The 21616-nt window shown below is 44.6% G+C and overlaps 2 protein-coding genes across 2 annotated transcripts; both read right to left on the bottom strand.

The window, feature by feature from the left end:
* Positions 1-11869: 11869 nt before the first annotated feature.
* Positions 11870-14391, bottom strand: LOC123767239 (uncharacterized). The gene is made up of 2 exons (XM_045756810.2): positions 14285-14391; positions 11870-12936 (listed from the first exon to the last, which is right to left on the bottom strand). The coding sequence occupies exons 1-2, from the start codon at positions 14294-14296 to the stop codon at positions 12361-12363; spliced, it is 588 nt and encodes a 195-aa protein (XP_045612766.1). The 5' UTR covers positions 14297-14391; the 3' UTR covers positions 11870-12360.
* Positions 14392-17150: 2759 nt separating this feature from the next.
* On the bottom strand, positions 17151-19235 carry LOC123767241 (uncharacterized). Its single transcript, XM_045756811.2, has 2 exons — positions 19101-19235; positions 17151-17859 (listed from the first exon to the last, which is right to left on the bottom strand). Exons 1-2 carry the CDS (start codon positions 19110-19112, stop codon positions 17380-17382), a joined length of 492 nt encoding a protein of 163 aa, XP_045612767.1. The 5' UTR covers positions 19113-19235; the 3' UTR covers positions 17151-17379.
* Between the last annotated feature and the right edge of the window lie 2381 nt (positions 19236-21616).

Raw genomic sequence — 21616 nt, forward strand, 5'->3', positions numbered from 1 at the left:
CAAGAACTTATTCATTACGCTGCACCGCTTTTCGTTCATTCAAATACCTACACTCACTCACTCTCCTTCTCTCACAAATGTTATTCAGTTCTACAATTTCATTGATGTGTTTTTAAAAATGGGCAGCACATGGGGGCATAATGCCCAGCAGCAACATCAGCTCACCCGTCCAGGACGACATCACTCCAAAAAAGACAGAAGACGGTAGGCGTTACATCACTGACTCCTGACATCACTCGCCAGCCTCGTGTCTCTGCATCAATAACGCCATTTCCTAGATTTACTTAATACCTAAACTCTCCATCCACAGATTCATCACCCCAAACTACAATCACTCGCACAGACTTTAAGGCTTCTAACTATGAAGATTCCCGTAGTGAGAGCTTCATTAACTGTGCTCTATGCGGATCACTATCTCGTGAGCATTAAAGTCTCCAGGTTCCTGCGTGGATATTGCGGTGTTTTGACGCCTAAGAATAGCTGAAGTGTCAGTCTCTTAAGTACGCAAGTGAGACACCCGGAGCTTCCCACCCACACGTGGGTAATCTTACTCATTGCTAATATGAGAGGGACTTCCTCGTCGTATTGTCTGTACATTAACCGACTCTCCTACAAAATTTAAGTATATGCAGGTTTTTATTTTTACTCCGGGGCATAATTTTCCATGTCATCGCCTTATTTGTTTACTCTGGCGGGCTTTTTATGTTCTTTTATTTAGTGAGCATCAATGTAAATCAATTCTGATGTTGGTAATTCGTATTACACATAAGAGACTTTCGGCGCTGTGGAGAGGGGAGAACCTGCTGCATGGGTAACAGCTTCTCCCCCCCCTCCCCCCTCCCCCCGTATCAACCATTATTTTGGTTTTGTGCCCTGGAGAGGTCACTCCAGACCGACAACCAGAACGCAACTCCATAGTCTCTTGAGACTGATGGATGCTTACTACTACTAATTCGTATTTAATTACTCCCCGACCTCCAGTTTCACGCTGCCGTTATGGCGCGTATTGTCCCAATACCCACTACTAAATCTTTCCACATTCCTGTGGAAGTATTGCAGATTTCTGCTCTCACCTCGATCACACGTTAGTTACATGACGTCTGGCTCTGACCATATGGTCTTCTTGGCACCTGGCTCTGACCATGTGGTCTTCTTGGCACCTGGCTCTGACCATATGGTCTTCTTGGCACCTGGCTCTGACCATATGGTCTTCTTGGCACCTGGCTCTGACCATATGGTCTTCTTGGCACCTGGCTCTGACCATATGGTCTTCTTGGCACCTGGCTCTGACCATATGGTCTTCTTGGCACCTGGCTCTGACCATATGGTCTTCTTGGCACCTGGCTCTGACCATATGGTCTTCTTGGCACCTGGCTCTCACCATGTGGTCTTCTTGGCACCTGGCTCTCACCATGTGGTCTTCTTGGCACCTGGCTCTCACCATGTGGTCTTCTTGGCACCTGGCTCTCACCATGTGGTCTTCTTGGCACCTGGCTCTCACCATGTGGTCTTCTTGGCACCTGGCTCTCACCATGTGGTCTTCTTGGCACCTGGCTCTCACCATGTGGTCTTCTTGGCACCTGGCTTTGACCATGTGGTCTTCTTGGCACCTGGCTCTGACCATGTGGTCTTCTTGGCACCTGGCTCTGACCATGTGGTCTTCTTGGCACCTGGGTCTGACCATGTGGTCTTCTTGGCACCTGGCTCTGACCATGTGGTCTTCTTGGCACCTGGCTCTGACCATGTGGTCTTCTTGGCACCTGGCTCTGACCATGTGGTCTTCTTGGCACCTGGCTCTGACCATGTGGTCTTCTTGGCACCTGGCTCTGACCATGTGGTCTTCTTGGCACCTGGCTCTGACCATGTGGTCTTCTTGGCACCTGGCTCTGACCATGTGGTCTTCTTGGCACCTGGCTCTGACCATGTGGTCTTCTTGGCACCTGGCTCTGATCATATGGTCCATTTTACACCTGGATCTGACCATGTGGTCTTCTTGGCACCTGGCTCTGACCATGTGGTCTTCTTGGCACCTGGCTCTGATCATATGGTCCATTTTACACCTGGCTCTGACCATGTGGTCTTCTTGGCACCTGGCTCTGACCATGTGGTCTTCTTGGCACCTGGCTCTGACCATGTGGTCTTCTTGGCACCTGGCTCTGACCATGTGGTCTTCTTGGCACCTGGCTCTGACCATGTGGTCTTCTTGGCACCTGGCTCTGACCATGTGGTCTTCTTGGCACCTGGCTCTGACCATGTGGTCTTCTTGGCACCTGGCTCTGACCATGTGGTCTTCTTGGCACCTGGCTCTGACCATGTGGTCTTCTTGGCACCTGGCTCTGACCATATGGTCTTCTTGGCACCTGGCTCTGACCATGTGGTCTTCTTGGCACCTGGCTCTGACCATGTGGTCTTCTTGGCACCTGGCTCTGACCATGTGGTCTTCTTGGCACCTGGCTCTGACCATGTGGTCTTCTTGGCACCTGGCTCTGACCATGTGGTCTTCTTGGCACCTGGCTCTGACCATGTGGTCTTCTTGGCACCTGGCTCTGACCATATGGTCCATTTTACACCTGGATCTGACCATACTTGGCGAGTATATACAGGGACAGACACGCACACAAACTTATATTCACCCTTTTACAAGTACAAATATGCACAGACAGCCAGTTGATTGATGGTTGAGAGGCGGGACCAAAGAGCCAATACTCAAGTGCAGACGATGAGTCACAAAACTCAACCCACTCAAGCCCAATTAGGTGAGCACAACTAAGTGTGTACGCACCTAAAAACACGCGCACACTCATACATGCATAAAAACGTTCGCACACAATCATGTGAACACGTTTATGAAGATACATACAGACTTCATTCAAAGGTACCAGAGTCCCTGGAAGCGAGGGCCTCCACCACCATCTTTCCGAGCGGGAGACCCCGTTGCAATCTCGAACTCCAACATAGTGCTTAGATATAAGCAGGCGATGAGTCACAATAACGTGGCTAAAGTATGATGACAAGACCACACACTAGAATATGAAGGGACGACGACGTTTCGGTCCGTCCTGGACCATTCTCAAGTTGATTGTGAATGACTTGAGAATGGTCCAGGACGGACCGAAACGTCGTCGTCGTCGTCCCTTCATATTCTAGTGTGTGGTCTGGTCATCTTAGATATAACTTCAATAACTTGCTCAACTCTACCCAGCACATCGCAGGCACTACGGGCTCACCATAGCCCGTGCTACTTGGAACTTTGTTCCAGGTAGCAAATCTTTAACAACAACAACAACAGCACATCGCTGTGGAAACAGCTGTAGCCCAAAGCTCTCGGACAAGGCTCTACTACTCCAGACAAGCCCGAACAGTACACGACGGTCACACGCCTAATTAGAATATCCTTAAACCCCCGTCCCCACAACCCCCTGAACCTCGCTACCAACACCAATATGCTGAAGATCCAACGCGATCAAAATAAAGCACTCCGCTCTGTCGCGAACCTCCCCCGTGGCCGACAGAGTAACAACTGAACATATCCAAACTCAAATTTGTGCTGGCGAACGCTAGGCTCGGCTACTGCACACAATAAAACAAACGAACTACGTGAAGCGCCTCGACCTACGTCCCGGACCGCGAGGACACCTAATAAGTAAATAAAATAAAATCAATAACCCAAAATGAAAACTAAGATTTTTTTTGCAAGTAGTACAGAAAGGTGATGAGGTTGTTAGGAATTATCTCATAAAGCCACTGTCACCTGGTCGAGGTTAGCTAGCCTGTAGCTAAGGTGGCCCCCAGCACCTGGCACTGGGTGAGTGGAGCACCCACCACCGGTGGCTCCCCCCCCAGCACCTGGCACTGGGTGAGTGGAGCACCCACCACCGGTGGCTCCCACCATGCAATATCTCAAGAATTGAGATATTGCATGGTCAATATCTCAACAAAAGGACAAATACAAAATAAGATAAAAACAACACAAGACTTTTGGTATAAACAAAAGCGCTTCACAGAGACGCTAGACATGCGTCCAAGGGAATGCGTATGAGCTGGAGGTTGTTTTGACTGTGTGAGGAATGAGCGGGTTTAGGGGGGGGGGTAACTGAGGCAGATGCAGTGTGGGGGAAGGAGGGGGGGGAGGAGGCGGGGAGAAATTGCACTATCTTACCTCTGAGATTCTTAGAAATCCCTGTCTACACTCTGAACATGTCATGGTCACCTCCCTGTGACTGGATACAGCACCTCTACCAGCTTTTTCTCAGATTACAGAACGGAATTGCTGTAATGATAACAGTTCGTATTTATCAAGTTAATTATATATATATATATATATATATATATATACATTTTGCTAACGAATATGCAGTTGCACACAAGATAAAGCCATTCCAAATAAATTGCCATCTTCGCTACGAGGTTAGCAACCAGAAGTAGAACGCCTTGAGATGGTCTCAGACACGCACGCAAGTTCTTGGAAGTGCATGTGTCAAGTGTGTTAGTTGGTCGGGCGGGCCAAGCCCGCCCTGGTCCACGACGCCCCGGGGGGCGCTCCTGGCCGGCCCCGCCCTCCTCCACGCCGCCGCCGCCAACATTCTCACAGTCTACTGGCGCAAGAAATTGGAACACCGTCGCTTCACTTTCAGGAGACAAGCACAGACACAGACACAGACACAGACACACACACACACACACACACACACACACACACACACACAAAATGTGGTGGAGGCTGACTCCATACACAGTTTCAAGTGTAGATATGAGCCCAATAGGCTCAGGAATCTGTACACCTATTGATTGACGGTTGAGAGGCGGGACCAAAGAGCCAGAGCTCAACCCCCGCAAGCACAACTAGGTGACTAGGTGAGTACACACACACACACACGCAGATTGACAGACACCCATGCACACACACACACACTACTTATGGGAGACCTAAAACATTAAAGATTGGTTGGAAACCGAGGAATTTCCACGGAGAGGAAGAAACGTGGTGAGCAAAATTAGTAGAGGTTATGGAAACAAATTTCTTAACCCAACATGTAAAGAACGACAAAAGAAAGGGGAAGGAGCTGCATCAAGCCAACTGGACACGATATTTCCTCAGAATGAAGACGACATCGATGGAGATCTTTGATTAAGATGTATCACAAAGAGCCAGTGAACTTTGGGCCTTTACTTTAACTTTACTGAACTTTAAGGGCCTTTTCAAAAGTTATGCACTTCCTGTGCTAGATGTATGCACAAGTTTCCTGCCCCGACGTGGAACCCGGTACCTAAAACATACGAGGAGCTGCCTCGTATGAGCCAATAGGCCTGCTGCAGTTGCCTTTATTCTTATGTTCTTATGTAAATAGGGAGCCGGTCGGCCGAGTGGACAGCACGCTGGGTTTGTGATCCTGTAGTCCTGGGTTCGATCCCAGGCGCCGGCGAGAAACAATGGGCAGAGTTTCTTTCACCCTATGCCCCTGTTACCTAGCAGTAAAATAGGTACCTGGGTGTTAGTCAGCTGTCACGGGCTGCTTCCTGGGGGTGGAGGCCTGGTCGTGGACCGGACCGCGGGGACACTAAAGCCCCGAAATCATCTCAAGATGACCTCAAGATAACCTCAAGAAACTAAAACCGGTCTAAAGAATGGCAACAAGGCTCGTTCCTGAGCTAAGGGCCACTTTGCTATGAAGAAAGGCTGACGGAACTGGACTTATGTCAGCTCTATTACTGCGTTCCTAGAGGAAAGTAGGAATTAAAGGAAACATGACAGCAACCACTTAGGCTGGACGGTAGAGCGACGGTCTCGCTTCATGCAGGTCGGCGTTTAATCCCCGACCGTCCAAGCGGTTGGGCACCATCTTTTACCTCCCTCCCCACTCCCCCCCCCCCCCCCCCGTCCTTTCCTAAATCCTTATCCCTTCCCAGTGCTATATAGTCGTAATGGCTTGGTGCTTCCCCCTGATAAATAAAAGGGAGGGAATCAACTGGTTTAAGATCAGTCTCAGAGATTTCATTTTGTTCCCCCCTTTACAGCATGGTATAATACCAGGCGGTTTCTTATTCTTCTCAACAAGCTAACAACTTTCTCACACCATTGCTCATTGTAAACCGCACTCTACTAGTTTTCCCTGGAGTACCACCCGCCAACCAAGTTTACAACTAGCATCCCCTTCTCCCTAGTTACTGCTGGGTGAACAGGGGCACCGCAGTCTATACGCCCTGTCCAGGGCCACTAACCCTAGCCAAACTTACTCCAGCTACTGGTGGGGGGAGGAGGGGGGGGGGTAGAAATAGCCTAAGCTACTCTATCCCTTTGAGATGTATTTCTTTTTTGTCTCAATAAACATACTTGAACTTGAGTTCCTACTGTAACACAGGGACTCTTCCAGGTATGTTTATCAGAATGTGGTCTATAGCGACTTTCACCAGCTTATCTACGCCACAATTGGGGCTTGTTATCAGAGCTATTTCAGTAGCGTCTTCTGCATTTGCAATTTTAACCTTAAGGATGTCTTCACTAGCTTTAAACCATTATCACGATAAGACGGCAGCTTCATAGATCGGTACAGATAAGCAATTAATAATATTTTTTTTCCTACCTCGTCTTAGGAAACTACTGGCAGACCACTCTCTGCCAGTGGTCTTCTGACGATAAGTTAACCACCGCTACAGCCGCCCCTGATGACTGAAACACCGCGGATTTCCGACCATGACGACGCCTCAAGTGGCATCTTGTTGATCACAACCCTTCCACAAGCCCCCCCCCCGCACCCGCCCTCCCCCCCTTTCCCTGACGATGGCACCACTGCCAGACCCAGAGGCACCAGAGGCACTAGCGGTACCAGAGGCACCATGCCCAGACAACAACAGCACGTCAAATACTATTCAGGATTTTGAGGAAATTCTTCAAGACTAAAATTCTTATTTCTTGTATAAATTTCCCAGAGTCTCTATAATTATTCATTATATATTATTTCCTTATTTGGTGTAGTGTAAGCCATCATGTTTGAAAAGAACTTTAAAATATATTTAGATATTCGAATCCACAAACTATTTTTCAATATGACTGTACCAATAGTCCATTCGAGCCTCCTGAATGAAGGCTCGAATGCTATATCACTTATAGCTATATAAGGCTTTGCTATTAGCTATACAAGACTTTGCTATATCACTTATAGCAACTATTTCCACGAACGTACAAAAATAAGACTGTTGCTGAAAACAACATCAACGTTTTGTACTATAAACTTTTGAAGAGAGAGCATGGAAATATATTTACCCCTTTCCTATAGTACATATGTGCCTATAGTACATATGTACTATAGTACATATGTACTATAGTACATATGTATATAGTATAGTACATATAGTACATATAGTACATATGTGCTATGCCTTGCATAGCACATAAATGTACAAAATTAGCTCTAATACAGGGTATATTAGGCCTAGTATTGCTTATTTCGCACCGGATAGGTTCTTCCATTTTGGGCTGATTCAACAATAATATTAAAATGTAAACGTTTTGGGGGGTAAATTTTTGTATCTTGATATCTTGAGATGATTTCGGGGCTTTAGTGTCCCCGCGGCCCGGTCCTCGACCAGGCCTCCACCCCCAGGAAGCAGCCCGTGACAGCTGATTAACACCCAGGTACCTATTTTACTGCTAGGTAACGGGCATAGGGTGAAAGAAACTTTGCCCATTGTTTCTCGCCGGCGCCTGGGATCGAACCCGGGACCACAGGATCACAAGTCCAGCGTGCTGTTCGCTCGGCCGACCGGCTCCCTGTGTGTTTAGTCAGTCAAATTGTTGCATCAAGTACTATTGAAAGATGTGATGGAGTAGTACTGCTCATTATCCTGTTTAGACAGTACCTATAGTAACATGTGGACCTGAGTACATATATTGACGTAATGGGCAATTAGAAAGTAGAATTTGGTACTATTTAATTTGGACAAACCGGAAAAGTCGTTTTTTTCATATTGTCAATGAAACGTAACCATCCTAGGCCTAAAACATGCTATCCGAGGCCTATAGTACATAATATAGTACATATACGCATAATATAGTACATATATGTGCTCTACTAGGCCTAGGAATATTTGATGTTTGCTTTTAACTTTATTTATCCAGACTCTATGGAAGTGAACAGTACCGAAACCTACTAATTGTCCTTTACGTCAAAATACGAACGATGGTTATCTCGAGATGATTTCGGGGCTTAGTGTCCCCGCGGCCCGGTCCTCGACCAGGCCTCCACCCCCCCAGGAAGCAGCCCGTGACAGCTGACTTAACTCCCAGGTACCTATTTACTGCTAGGTTGTTATTGTTGTTGTTGTTAAAGATTCGCTACAAGCACGGGCTATGGTGAGCCCGTAGTACTGCTAGGTAACAGGGGGACCATCTGGGTGAAAGAAACTCTGTCCATTGTTTCTCCGGGATCGAACCCGGGACCACAGGATCACGCGTCCAGTGTTCTGTCCGCTCAGCCACCGGCTGCCTTGTCGATAGTCCACAGGGTTACAAAAAGTACTATTCAAATCAGGAGGATGGGTTGAATAGTCATACTATTAGAAAAAAAAGAATTACAGGACAGGAAGCCTGTAAGTTCACATAGCAAACCCCTCCCCCCCTCCCCCCTCCCCCCCCCCTACCTCCTCAGCCAATCACTGATCTTCCTCAGGATACAACGCGCAAATAGTTGTCCTATTTCCCAGTCCCTATTTTATTGCCAGATGACCAAAGACATCATCGGTGGGGGGGGGGGAAGAAATGTGCCCAATCGTTTCTGGTGTGCTTGAGGATTGAACCCGGGTCCCCTCGGTTGTGAGCCGGTTCGAAGGGTAATTGTAACGCCGGGAAGACCTCGTGGTACCGTAGATGCCCAGAGACAGCACCGCTCCTGTGCCAGGTAATTCCACTACGGGCTCACCATAGCCCGTGCTACTTGGAACTTTTGTTCTAAGTAGCTGAATCTAAAACAACAACAAACAACGTTGATGGCGCTCCCGCGAGCATGTGTGTGTGACTTACGGAACAGCTTACCTTGAAGGAAACTTAACTTAAAGCACTTGAAGTCACGGACTTACCTAACACAGTCTAAGGGAAGAAAGGGGGTGACGTCTACCTCCTGCCTCGGCTGTCACGGTGAAGTCAGGCGACGTCCGCACTTACACTCTCAGAACCTTCGAATGACTGACATCAAATCCTTGCCAACTGAACCTTAAAAACTTGGAATCTGTTCACACCGCAGCTCAGAGTCCACGGCCTCGATCCGCGACTCGGTTGTTTACACCCGCGGGTTTTTTCCTGCTTTTCTTGGCATGTTCTTTAGGCTTTTTATACGATCTATTTTCTATTTTGTGTATAATTATTCTTTTTTGCTTTCAAATGATTCTATTAGGCTCGTATTTTCTTAGTCTTTGAAAGGAAATGGAATTTTTAATATCTTGGATACTTTTATTGAGGCTTTTTAGCCAATTTTTTGGTTAGTAATTGTCGTTTCGCTTTTTAGTAATTATGTAATCCGTCCTCAGGCCAGGCTCGTTAAAGATGAGGGGCCAGTTTCACGAAAGCACTTATGCAAGCACTTACGAACCTGTACATCTTTTCTCAATCTTTGGCGGCTTTGTTTCCCATTATTAAACAATTAATGAGCTCCAAAGCACCAGGAGGCTGTTTATAACAATAACAACAGTTGAATGGGATGTTTTCATGCTTGTCAACTATTTAATAAATGTAACCAAAGCCGTCAAAGATTGAGGAAAGATGTACACGTTCGTAAGTGCTTGCGTAAGTGCTTTCGTGAATCTGGCCCTCGTCCCTTAAGACGCATTCAGCAATTTTATCGTACCGTATATTTAAAATAGGTTTGTTCTCATGTATATATTAATATTAGTATATATTAAAGGTCTATGTACAGCTGGGCGTAGGTTATGTATGTATGCGATTATTAATATTTTGGAAAGTATTTGTGTAGTACGTGGGTGAAGCATTTACAGCCCCGCTCCTGTGCCAGGTATGTCCACTACGGGCTCACCATAGCCTGTGCTACTTGGAACTTTTGGTTCCAAGTAGCGAATCTTAAACAACAACAACAGTGAGTGAAGCATTTACAGCGTTGTCGTTCAAACAAAAGTCGTCAGCTAACACCTAACCTATGCCTAACTATACATAGAATTTGTTTGTATAATAATATTTATGTATATATCAGAACAAACTAATTTTTAATACACAGTATGTTATAATTGATGAATGCGTATGGGGAGGATGGCCGCTGCTTTAAACAGCCTAGTGTGAGGACGCGTTGCTTTCTCATACTGGGTTGAAATTGAAATTGCAAAAGTTTATTGAGGTAAATTACACACAAAGGGAATGAGGTAGCTCAAACTATTCTCACCCCGTTCAGTACAACGTGTTCATACATACATATACACATCACAAATAATAAAAATATTATCCAACATTCTGAGTGATAAACATTAATTTCTTACTGGGCTTGTTCTCATGTATAAATTAATATTATTAGTATACATAAAAGTTCTATGTATAGTTATGCATAGGTTAGGTCAGATTAGGTGTTTAGGTTCTGTTGGCGATTATTTGTATTTGTAGTACGTGGGTGAAGCATTTACACCGTTTTGGTTCGAACGAAAGTCGTCAGCGAAGCATTTGTTCGAAAAGTGTTCGAACGTCATCAGTTGTGAGTCGTGGGTACAGCCCGTCCTCCAACAAAGACCCAAAGTCCATTCCATGCATCCGCCAAACCCCCCCCCCCCTGTTTATGAATGAAAAATGGCTTCCACACGACTCACAACTGATTTCGTTCGAACATTTCCGGAACAAGTGCTTCACTGCGAATTTTGTTCGAACCACAACGCTGTAAATGTTTCACCCATGTACTACAACAGCCCGTCCTCCAAACAAAGATCCAAAAGTGATTCCATGCACCCGCCAAACCCCCTGTTTATGAATGAAAAGCGGTTTACACACGACTCACAACTGCTGACATTCGAACATATCCGGAACAAGTGCTTCACTGACGAATTTTGTTCGAACCACAACGCTGTAAATGCTTCACCCACGTACTACAAATACAAATAATCGCCAACAGAACCTAAACACCTAACCTAACCTATGCCTATATATACACAATATGCTAATATTTTATAATATTAATTTATACTTGAGAAAATTCCCGTTTTGAGTGAACAGTATGTTAAAATTTATGAATGCGTCTGTGGGGTTGACCGCTGGATGTAATGGACTTGAGTCGAGGACGGGTTGCACTACAAATACAAATAATTGCCAACAGAACCTGAACGCCTAGCCTAACCAGTGCCTAAATATGCACAATATGCTAATATATAATAATATTAATTTATATTTGAGAAAAGTTCTGTTTTAAATGAACAGCATGTACAAATTTATGAATGCATTAGTGGGGTCGACCGCTGGATGGAATGGACTTGAGTCGAGGAAGGGTTGGATTTTGTTTTTTTTGGCACTTTTACTACTGTTATAACTAGAAGTATCCGGCGGTACCCGGGTCTCCATATCTCTGTTTCTCTGTCTGTCTCTCTCTTTGTACCTCTCTCCCTTCTCTCTACCCCACCCTCCCTCCCTCCCTTCCTGTCTTCTCCCCCCTATCCCTTTCATTCTCTCTCTCTCTCTCTCTCTCTCTCTCTCTCTCTCTCTCTCTCTCTCTCTCTCTCTCTCTCTCTCTCTCTCTCTCCCTCTCCCTCTATTTCTCTCTCTCTCTCTCTCTCTCTCTCTCTCTCTCTCTCTCTCTCTCTCTCTCTCTCTCTCTCTCTCTCTCTCTCTCTCTCTCTCAATGAACATGGAAGGTATGAACTGCTATCTTACAACAACAACAAAAAACAAAAATATTGATTGCAATATTTTTTTTTTGCAAACAAAAAAACAAAATTTTGGGTTGCAAACAAAAAATAAGAAATAAAATAAATCCTCTGGAGCCTGTTCACAGAAACTCATTTTTGGTGAGGATGGACAGAATGAACCAGGTGTATTTGCTATTTGTATCAGCAGACTCGACTATTAGCTCTTGGACCCCCGCCTTTTTAACCATTTTTTTTATTTCCTCTATTATGTCTATTACATACTTTTCTGTCTTAACACACGGACACACACACACACATCCCCAGGTTGTGTAGCCCGAAGCAGCTGTCTAACTCCCAGGTACCTATTTACTGCTAGGTGAACAGGTGCCTCAGGGTGAAAGAGACTCTGCCCCATTGAAATGCTCAACATGCCCAAGGTGTGTATGTGTGTGAGTGTGGGTGTGGGTGTGTGTGTGTGTGTGTGTGTGTGTGTGTGCGTGTGTGTGTGGGTGTGTGTGTGGGTGTACATGTAGGTGATTATCGTCTCCCAAATTGCTGGTTGTAGGAATAGAAAGTGGTTCCAGGTACCTCAACATAATGATCAAAGTTTGGTGGCACAGGAGTGGCTACTTCTACAGCAAGAGGCTGGGGCTCAAGCCGCGGAGCGGAGGACGAGGGAGCAGGAGCTAAATCGACGCCTGCGGCCACGGGATCCGGAAAGTTGCCTTTGGTTATGTTCTGGAGGAGGCGGAGGTAGACGGGCAAGGCCTTCGACACACGAGTAAATCTCTCCAGTTCTTCGGGCTTGACTTCTCTGCCTTCTGCTTCAGCCGTCGCTCTCTGGATCTTCTCCGTTATGGACAGGAACGAAACAATAATTTCCTCAACTGTTTTAAAGTCGACTGAATTGTCTGCAGCAGGATCCCGGGCTCTCGTTATCTTCTGCAACAAGCCGGTGATCTCCGGAAGGAAGTCGATGGCGGAGCTGACGATCCTCTCGAAGGGTCCCACCTCCACTGTGTTGGGCTGTGGCTCCCGGACCTCCACTACCCCGTAGGTCTGTGGCGCACCCAGCGCTCTGCCGCAGCTCAGCAATACACCGGCGACCACAATCTGAGACAGGACAGGAAACATTATCAGTGAACTCAATATGTGTTGGCTTCTAAAGCCTCCAGATTCAACTACACTATCTGAAAAATAAGATGAAAAAATGGAAGATAAAATTGTGAACTCATAAAATTAGGGAGCCGAGCGGACAGCACACTGGACTTGTGATCCTGTGGTCCCGGGTTCGATCCTAGGGCGCCGGCGAGAAACAATGGGCAGAGTTTCTTTCACCCTATGCCCCTGTTACCTAGCAGTAAAATAGGTACCTGGGTGTTAGTCAGCTGTCACGGGCTGCTTTCTGGGGGTGGAGGCCTGGTCGAGGACCGGGCCGCGGGGACACTAAAGCCCCGAAATCATCTCAAGATAACCTCATAATTATAAGGTTCAAAGCTTATCAAGTCATGTGTGCCATAATGAGTAAGCAGCATTTAAAAAAAATGATGTTATTACAAAATCACGTATTTTAAAATACATGTAATCAGCATACTCTCTGGTGTAGGTAGTATTATAATTAGTAGTAGTAATAATAATATTAGTAGTAGTAGTAGTAGTAGTAGTAATATTGGTAATATCAGTAAGGAGTAATTGAAAATTAAATGGGAGTAATGAAAGGAATTAGTGGAATAATAGACACAGAATATGTTAGGAATAGGATTTAATCAAATAAACTGCTGATATGAAAGATCAATACCAAAGTTCCACTGAAAAATCGAATTCATCTTAAATCATTCACTTAATGCTCAGTCTTCGTCGTCGTTACAGAACAAATTAATCATCATAACACAAAATTATATATGAAATGAAATTCACGAATCACGATACTTCAGTTCACGAAAAATTCACTAATTATATAAACTATCCAATTCTTATTACTTTAGTTTAATCGCTGTTCTAAACTGAATTACAATACCCACTGAATTCTAGTGAAAGCCTGGACCCAGATTCACGAAGCAGTTACGCAAGCACTTACGAACCTGTACATCTTTTATCAATCTTTGGCGGCTTTGTTTACAATTATTAAACAGTTAATGAGCTCCGAAGCACCAGGAGGCTGTTTATAACAATAACAACAGTTGATTGAGAAGTTTTCGTGCCTGTAAACTGTTTAATAAATGTAACCAAAGCCGTCAAAGTTTGAGGAAAGATGTACAGGTTCGTAAGTGCTTGCGTAACTGTTTCGTGAATCCGGGTCCTGGTCTCAGTGGCACGTATATATTCTCTATGTAAATACTAATATCTATTCACTGGAGTTGTCGCGTCATACTGGGCTGAAGAAAGCCATGCTGGAATATGGATAGGGATACTGTGATACTGTCCCCCCATATGGAGGATACTGTGGCCTCCACACACTCACCTGCAGCAGCATGATGACGGCTAAGGGTCCACACCCACTGTGGTTAGGATAGGATAACGTCCCGCCCTTATATACGCCCTGCGTCGCGCTTCCAGGTCTGGGCGCGGTGCTGAGGTTCACTGTTCTCCGCCTGGATGACGGAGAACAAAACCATTGTACCCAGTGTCTTCCGGGAACGCGGGAGACACTGGGTACATACTGAGGGCTTGTTATTGATGCAGATGCTCAATGCATAACTTTGAAATTAATAGATTGAAGCAGGATCAATAGAACATAAATTTTAGGATAGACGGGTGGAACGGTACTAGAGGGAGGTACCAGGGTCCCTGCGGGCCTGGTACCTCACATGGGCTCTCTCAAGGCCGGTGACGAAGCCTGCCCGTCAATTATTGAATTGATTTTAGAATACAACGTACGAATTATTGTAGCAAAAATGTAAGTAGAGAACTACATTCAAATTAACATACTAAATACAAAGTTTGTCTGCAGTTATATCTTACAGATGCTCATGAGATATAATAATAATTCATTGTGTCGGGGACAGGACGCCAGAGTGTATTCATACGCGATTTGGCTTTTATCGCCTCCCCCCCCCCCTTCCCTCAAGGTCGAATTACTGACCAAGCCCAGGATGCAACCCCCCCCCCCACAACAAGCTGACTAATTCCTGGGTACCTACTCACTGCTAGGTGAACAGAGGCATTAGGTGAAAGGAAATGTGTCCAACCATTTCTAAAGGGAGCAGTAGAGCAACAGAAGTACACTTACATCGCATCAGGCTTGGATACCCATGTTGATGGGAAATAGGCTTACAGGTTCCGGAAGATGAGAGGAAATGTCAGCACTGTGGAGAAATGCCCGACAGACCACTAGAACATTATCTAACACAGTGCACAGTTACAACCACATCAGACCACTGGAACATTATCTAAAACAGTGCACAGTTACAACCACATCAGACCACTGGAACATTATCTAACACAGTGCACAGTTACAGCTACAACAGACCACTGGAACATTATCTAACACAGTGCACAGTTACAAACCCCATTAAGATTTCAACTTAGATTCAACAGAGCGGAAGAAGTTGTTAAACACATGGGACAAAATCTTACTGAAGCGACCATACGAGTCATAAATACTCATACTCCGCCCAAGTAAAACAGAAACAAGCAACACTTAGTGGGCCGGCCAGAGGCTTAGGGCCTGCCCAGTGGGCCAGCCAGAGGCTTAGGGCCCGCGCAGGAATATCCCTGAAAAAAAAATCTGTCCTCGCCTGGGATTCGAACCCGGAATTCTCGATTGTACGTCGAGAAGGAACCAGATTGTACTACAGGGATCCGTATTACCTACAATTACTGGCTATCGGAATTAGTGACATGATCCGCCGGAATGAACGGAATTATAATATAAGAAGATAAGAAGATACATAAGAATGAAAATAACTGCAGAAGGCCTATTGGCCCATACGAGGCAGCTCCTATTTATTACCACCCAAACTCCTTCATATATATATATATATGTCTAACTTACGCTTAAAACAATCAAGGGATCCTACTGCGATTACGTAGCGAACTGTTTGCCGCAGACGATTACCGGAGTAAATGGGGAACCAGCCTTTTACCTGTCGCGGGGGGAAGTTAACGCCGATTACGTTACGTGGTAATTGGTTGCACAAATCAACAACTCCTGTTTCTGAACCAGAAGAAGATGACGCTGCGAAGAAAATGAGAACTGGGTAACTCAAAAGTGCCCTTGACATGTATAACAAATACGTCTCACACACTAATGGCAGCGACCCTTATTCCTGTGAGCAGCTGAGAAGAAACAATGGCCACCTTGAGGCACTTGTCTTACTGGCCGACGCCCACCTTGACCCTCAACACTGTTGTCGTCAGGAGAGGTCACCTGAGGTCAAGGAAGGGAGAGAGAGAGAGAGAGAGAGAGAGAGAGAGAGAGAGAGAGAGAGAGAGAGAGAGAGAGAGAGAGAGAGAGAGAGAGAGAGAGAGAGAGAGAGAGTCCATATATAGTCTCAGCTCTGAATCGTAAACACTAAGTCTTGTGGTCATTTATATTCATCTTGGATTATAGCTCCTGTTGCCATGGTTACATCTCAACCCCTCCCCCCCCCCTGTTCTTCCAGTAAACTGGGATAGCTTCCTTAGAACAAATCCACAAGGGCCGTGACGAGGATTCGAACCTGCGTCCGGGAGCATCCCAGCGCTTCCTTAGAATTCTGGTGGCAATTGTTGCTCAAGAAGCCTCTTAAATAACAGCAGAAGACCAATGTTGTAGTTATGTGGTTATCCACTGCCGTCTCCTGTCAACAATTACACAAGCAATGTTCTAGATAATTTGGAATTGGTTAATAACTTTTTTTTCGGTGCCCTGAAAGGTGTCACCGAGAGTGTCGGGAGTTGGGTTAAGGGTCACAACATATGACATACAATTTTTTTGTACAGTCTGTGTAGCCTAGTGGTGAAAGTACTGGATACGCCAAAGTGTATGGAGCATTGGCTGTCCGGGTTCGAATCCTTCAGGGGTGAGTTTTCTGATATATATATATATATATATATATATATATATATATATATATATATATATATATATATATATATATATTATATATATATATATATATATATATATATATATATATTATATATATATTATATATATATTATATATATATTATATATATATATATATTATATATATATATATATATATATATATATATATATATATATATATATATATATATATATATATATATCTGTTTAGGTTTCTTTTTTTATACTAAGGCATGTTTACACGCCTATTTATAGATCGTTATTTAACGTCGAAGGTCATTTTTCTTTATAAATAAAACACAATTTTTAATGTAAAATATAAAAGTTGGCCAGAACTCTAGACAAACATAACATTCAAGTGTGAAAACAGATTTGAACACTGTTACAGATACATATTTTTTTCATAAGAGCGAAGCATATTTTTGTGGGAGTTCGTGTGCCCTCGTTCTGTAACTCGCGCTCCCAGACCTGCTTCCCGAGGTAACTAAGAATTTGATGGTGGTTCGTCAGAGCAGAGGCTGCTTAACCGCCTGTGGCCGGGGAGGCAGACCCGACCCCAGCAGCGTCTGATGAGCCGGACTCCACAGAAGCGGGACCAGATTGTCCTTCAGAATCCCTTTTTATCATGTCTTCGAGAAGGCGGAAGTAACCTGGCAGGACCTCCGAGACGCGAGACATTCTTGCCAGTTCCTCAGGGCTTGCCTCCCTGCCTTCCGCCTTAGCCGTGGCCTTAAATAGCTTCTCGGTGAAGGGCAGGAAAGACAGAACCATCTCCTCAATGAAGCTAATGTCTCCAGGATCCGAAGAGGAATTGCGAGCATTAGTTATCTTCTGAAAAGCTTCGGTGATTTCTGGGAGACTCTCGACGATGACATCTACAAGGTTCTCGTAGGGCCCCAGCTGCTCTGCTCGGGCCTGGGGCTCCTGCACCTTCAGCACTCCGTAGGCCTGGGGAGCAGCTCGTACTGGGCCGGCGTACACCAGCACGACTGAGACCAACACCTGGGAACAAAATATTTAAGCGTTTAATTCATGTTTTATTGATCACTAAAGCTGATAAGTATTGATTTTACGCGTCTGAGAAAAAGTTGCAGTCTTAAGTTAGTTATGTAGTGTGTTCGTGGAAATATTCAGTCGTTTTTTATATTCATTCGCAGATATATTTTATCACTGTTTTTAAACTATTAACAATTTATAATAACATGTAATGATAAAAAATATGACACCTGTTCCATTCCTTCTTAATGTTCACGTTACTGTTACTCTCATTTCCTTTGCATGCTGTAGTACGTACTATGATAAATATACAAGAGGAAAACAAAATGGTACGTAAATTTGCACGTACTTGATCGTACGTCCAAACTCCCTACAGTACGTTCAGAATTACTGTGATGTGCCGTTCATATACTCTAAAGTTCTCAATATTAAACGTAAAAGTGATTATTGCATATTGCTGTATTGATTTTTACATAATTATTGTCGAAAAGAATATTATTAGTTAAGTTATTATAGCAAAATTAAAACGCTGCATATTTCCACTTTGCTCTTGTACCAGACAATCTTTCTCTTGGAATCCCCCAACCACTTGGACTGGACGGTAGAGCGACGGTCACGCGTCTTGCAGGTCGGTGTTCAATCCCCCGACCGTCCAAGTGGTTGGACACCATTCCTTTCACCTCCGTCCCATCCCAAATCCTTATCCTGACTCCTTTCAAGTGCTATATAGTCGTAATGGCTTGGTGTTTTCTGCTAATTATTCCATTCCATTCTCTTGGAATCCCAACACAGCAATTTGCATTCCTCACCAACTTTATTACAAAAACAAAAAAAAGAGGCTGTACAACGCAAAGTTTTTCCATTGGCATAGGTGGCTGAGGAACAAGCCCGTCCTCCTAAAGTTCCCCAACGTCAAGAAAACGGTCATTTTAAAGTGTAATCTCCTAACCTACCAGAGAACCCAAAACAGAAAACGGGACAGAACGTCACTTTCGCCAGTCATTTCCATTTCCTAGTACAATTTTTGCCCCTGATGTAACACATACGAGCAAAATGCAGTCACAGCCCCGCTCCTGTGCCAGGTAAGTCCACTTACGAGCTCAACATAACCCTTGCTACTTGGAACTTTATTTTTTTGTTTCGAGCAGCTGAATCTAAAAACAACAATAAAGTACGCTTCAAATGCGACGTTGTTTTGTAAGAGGACAGACTGGAGGAAATTCGGACGACGACGACGATGGACTCACCTGAGCGAGCATGACGCTGGGAGCAGGTTTAGCTGGAGTGTGGTGGTGGTGGTGGCCGATGCTTCACTTATATAAGCACCAAGGGCACACTCCCAGAGATGAAAGTCTATTAACGGCGTGGTGTCTGCATGCTGGTAACTGCGGGGTTAGTTATGACGCTGGGCCTTGTTTTATATTCTCACACAGAGCGCGTTGCGTCAATTGCACGATAACCGTTACCGCAAATCCTAATAATTTTATACCATTAACAGAAACCTTTTGAGTGGATATTTTGTTTAATTCTTAAGTACTTTCGTATATTAATGCATCTCCAGAAGGAGTTTCATTTTTCCTCCGTGGTCTGACATTGTCACATTTTTAATCACGTGTTTATTTTCGTGATATACACACATTTTGTTTAATATATATATAAAGTGATGGCATTTCTAGTGTTATTGATTGTCATATTAAGGCATAATTCGAGGCATCTGACAAATCATCTATGCATCAGCGTCGAACTGGGTAATTAGGTTATTAGCATTTATGGTCTGTCTGGGTTTAGGAGAATCAGTCACAGCATGATTGACTATATGATGTGCCCAGCGTTTCGTTCCGACCTGGAAAGAAACGTTGTGTACCAGGTACCATGCCTGCTAAACCCCCATATCTTCAGGTGAGATATGGTGGTTTAGCAGGCATGGTACCTGGTGCCCAGTAAAATAGGTACCTGGGTGTTAGTCAGCTGTCATAGGCTGCTTCCTGGGGGTGGAGGCCTGGTCGAGGACCGGGCCGCGGGGACACTAAAATCCCCGAAATCATCTCAAGATAATCTCAAGATGGTAAGAGAAGGTATATACACAGTCAGAGATGAGGTAGAGATTTAGGTGAGTCAAGCCGTGGAGCTCAGGTGGTGGTGAGAACAATTGATTGATTGATTGATTGATTGATGAAGATTAAGCCACCCAAAAGGTGGCACGGGCATGAATAGCCCGTAAGTGGTGGCCCTTTTGAGCCATTACCAGTATCAAGAGCTGATACTGGAGATTTGTGGAGGTGCGACTGCACCCTGCGTGACGGGAGATGTCTCCCGTGTGAGAACAATTTATGGAGGAGCAATCATATATAGAAATGAGTGAACAGGTTAAGTAAGGTGTCGCTTGAGTTAATAGGTCCCACTACAGCTGAAAAACATTCAGCATCCTGCCCCAGGCACCATAAACATGAAAGACGATAGGAAATGTAGATGTTTATCTCTCAGAATGTTTGGTAATATGTTTATTGTTTGTGATGTGTTTATATGTATGTATTAACACTATGTACTGAACGGGGTGAGAATAGCTTGAGCTACCTCATCCCTTTGTGTGTATTTTACCTCAATAAACTTATTTCAATTTCAATGAAGGACGCCAAGAGACGCTGTGGTATACCTTATTAGTCCACTTTACATCACTTTACTCTCCGTTATATATTCAGTTGTCTAAATTACATTCACCACAGCACCGTTCCTGTGCCAGGTAAGCCCACTCCGGGCTCACCATAGCCCGTGCTACTTGCCCCGCTCCTGTGCCAGGTAAGTTACGGGCTCACTATAGCCCGTGCTACTTAGAACTTGTTCCGAGTAGCTGAATCTATAACAACATTACATTCACTTCTACTCTTTAAGGTCGAGTCTTCCTGTGCCTAGCTTGCGTATGCATCCGTTTGCTTTTACACGCAGTGCGCAGTGCGTGTGTAATTGTCTGTAAATCTAAAACTTGTTTAACAGGTATTGTAAACTGTAACATAGTCCTGGGGACCATTCAGGCTAGTTCGCAGGTGTTGTATGCGTAAAGTTTCCACTACCTGAGTTTTTTTTTTGTACCTTTACGTCAAAGTGGTACCCAAAGAAAGGCTTAAGAATGTAGTTGGACAACAGATTGGTGTCTCTGGAATCCTTATCTATCGTTGAAGCATACTTTGAGAGGTGTCTGTGAGGATCAAAGCTTTCACAGGTAGAAGATTCATAAAGGGTTAGTAACAGCGATCATGGCGCTTCCCTGGTGGCAGATGACGCTGTTGAAAACCACAGACATTACTCACACACACAGAGATCACACTAACGTGATGCATCAAATTAACAAATTCAGAAGGGCCGTAACGAGGATTCGAACCTGCGTCCGGGAGCATCCCAGACACTGGATTTGTTTACAGACTGCTAAAGGATGTTCATTTATCTCTCGGAATGATGTGGAGATCGATTTCTTTATTAGAGTCTCCTTGCCTGATATTTCATGAAATTTCTCAGTGCGCGTGACGAACCACTAATTTTTACCAAACCGTGTGTGAGATGGTTCGAGGAGTTTGAGATGGGGCCAGCTAAGAAAAAGATAGACTTCTTGACGGTTAAGATGTACCAGTGTGACTCGCCAGGATCTAATTAAAACATATAATTCTTCAGTGATCAAGTTCTGGAAGTACTTTTTTTTCTACCACAGACGTGGCCAGACATTTACAATGCTAACCAGCATATATACATTTTCTTCTGTCCTCCATGGACA

Source organism: Procambarus clarkii, chromosome 53, assembly GCF_040958095.1.
Source record: "Procambarus clarkii isolate CNS0578487 chromosome 53, FALCON_Pclarkii_2.0, whole genome shotgun sequence".
Classification (NCBI taxonomy): Eukaryota; Metazoa; Arthropoda; class Malacostraca; order Decapoda; family Cambaridae; genus Procambarus; species Procambarus clarkii.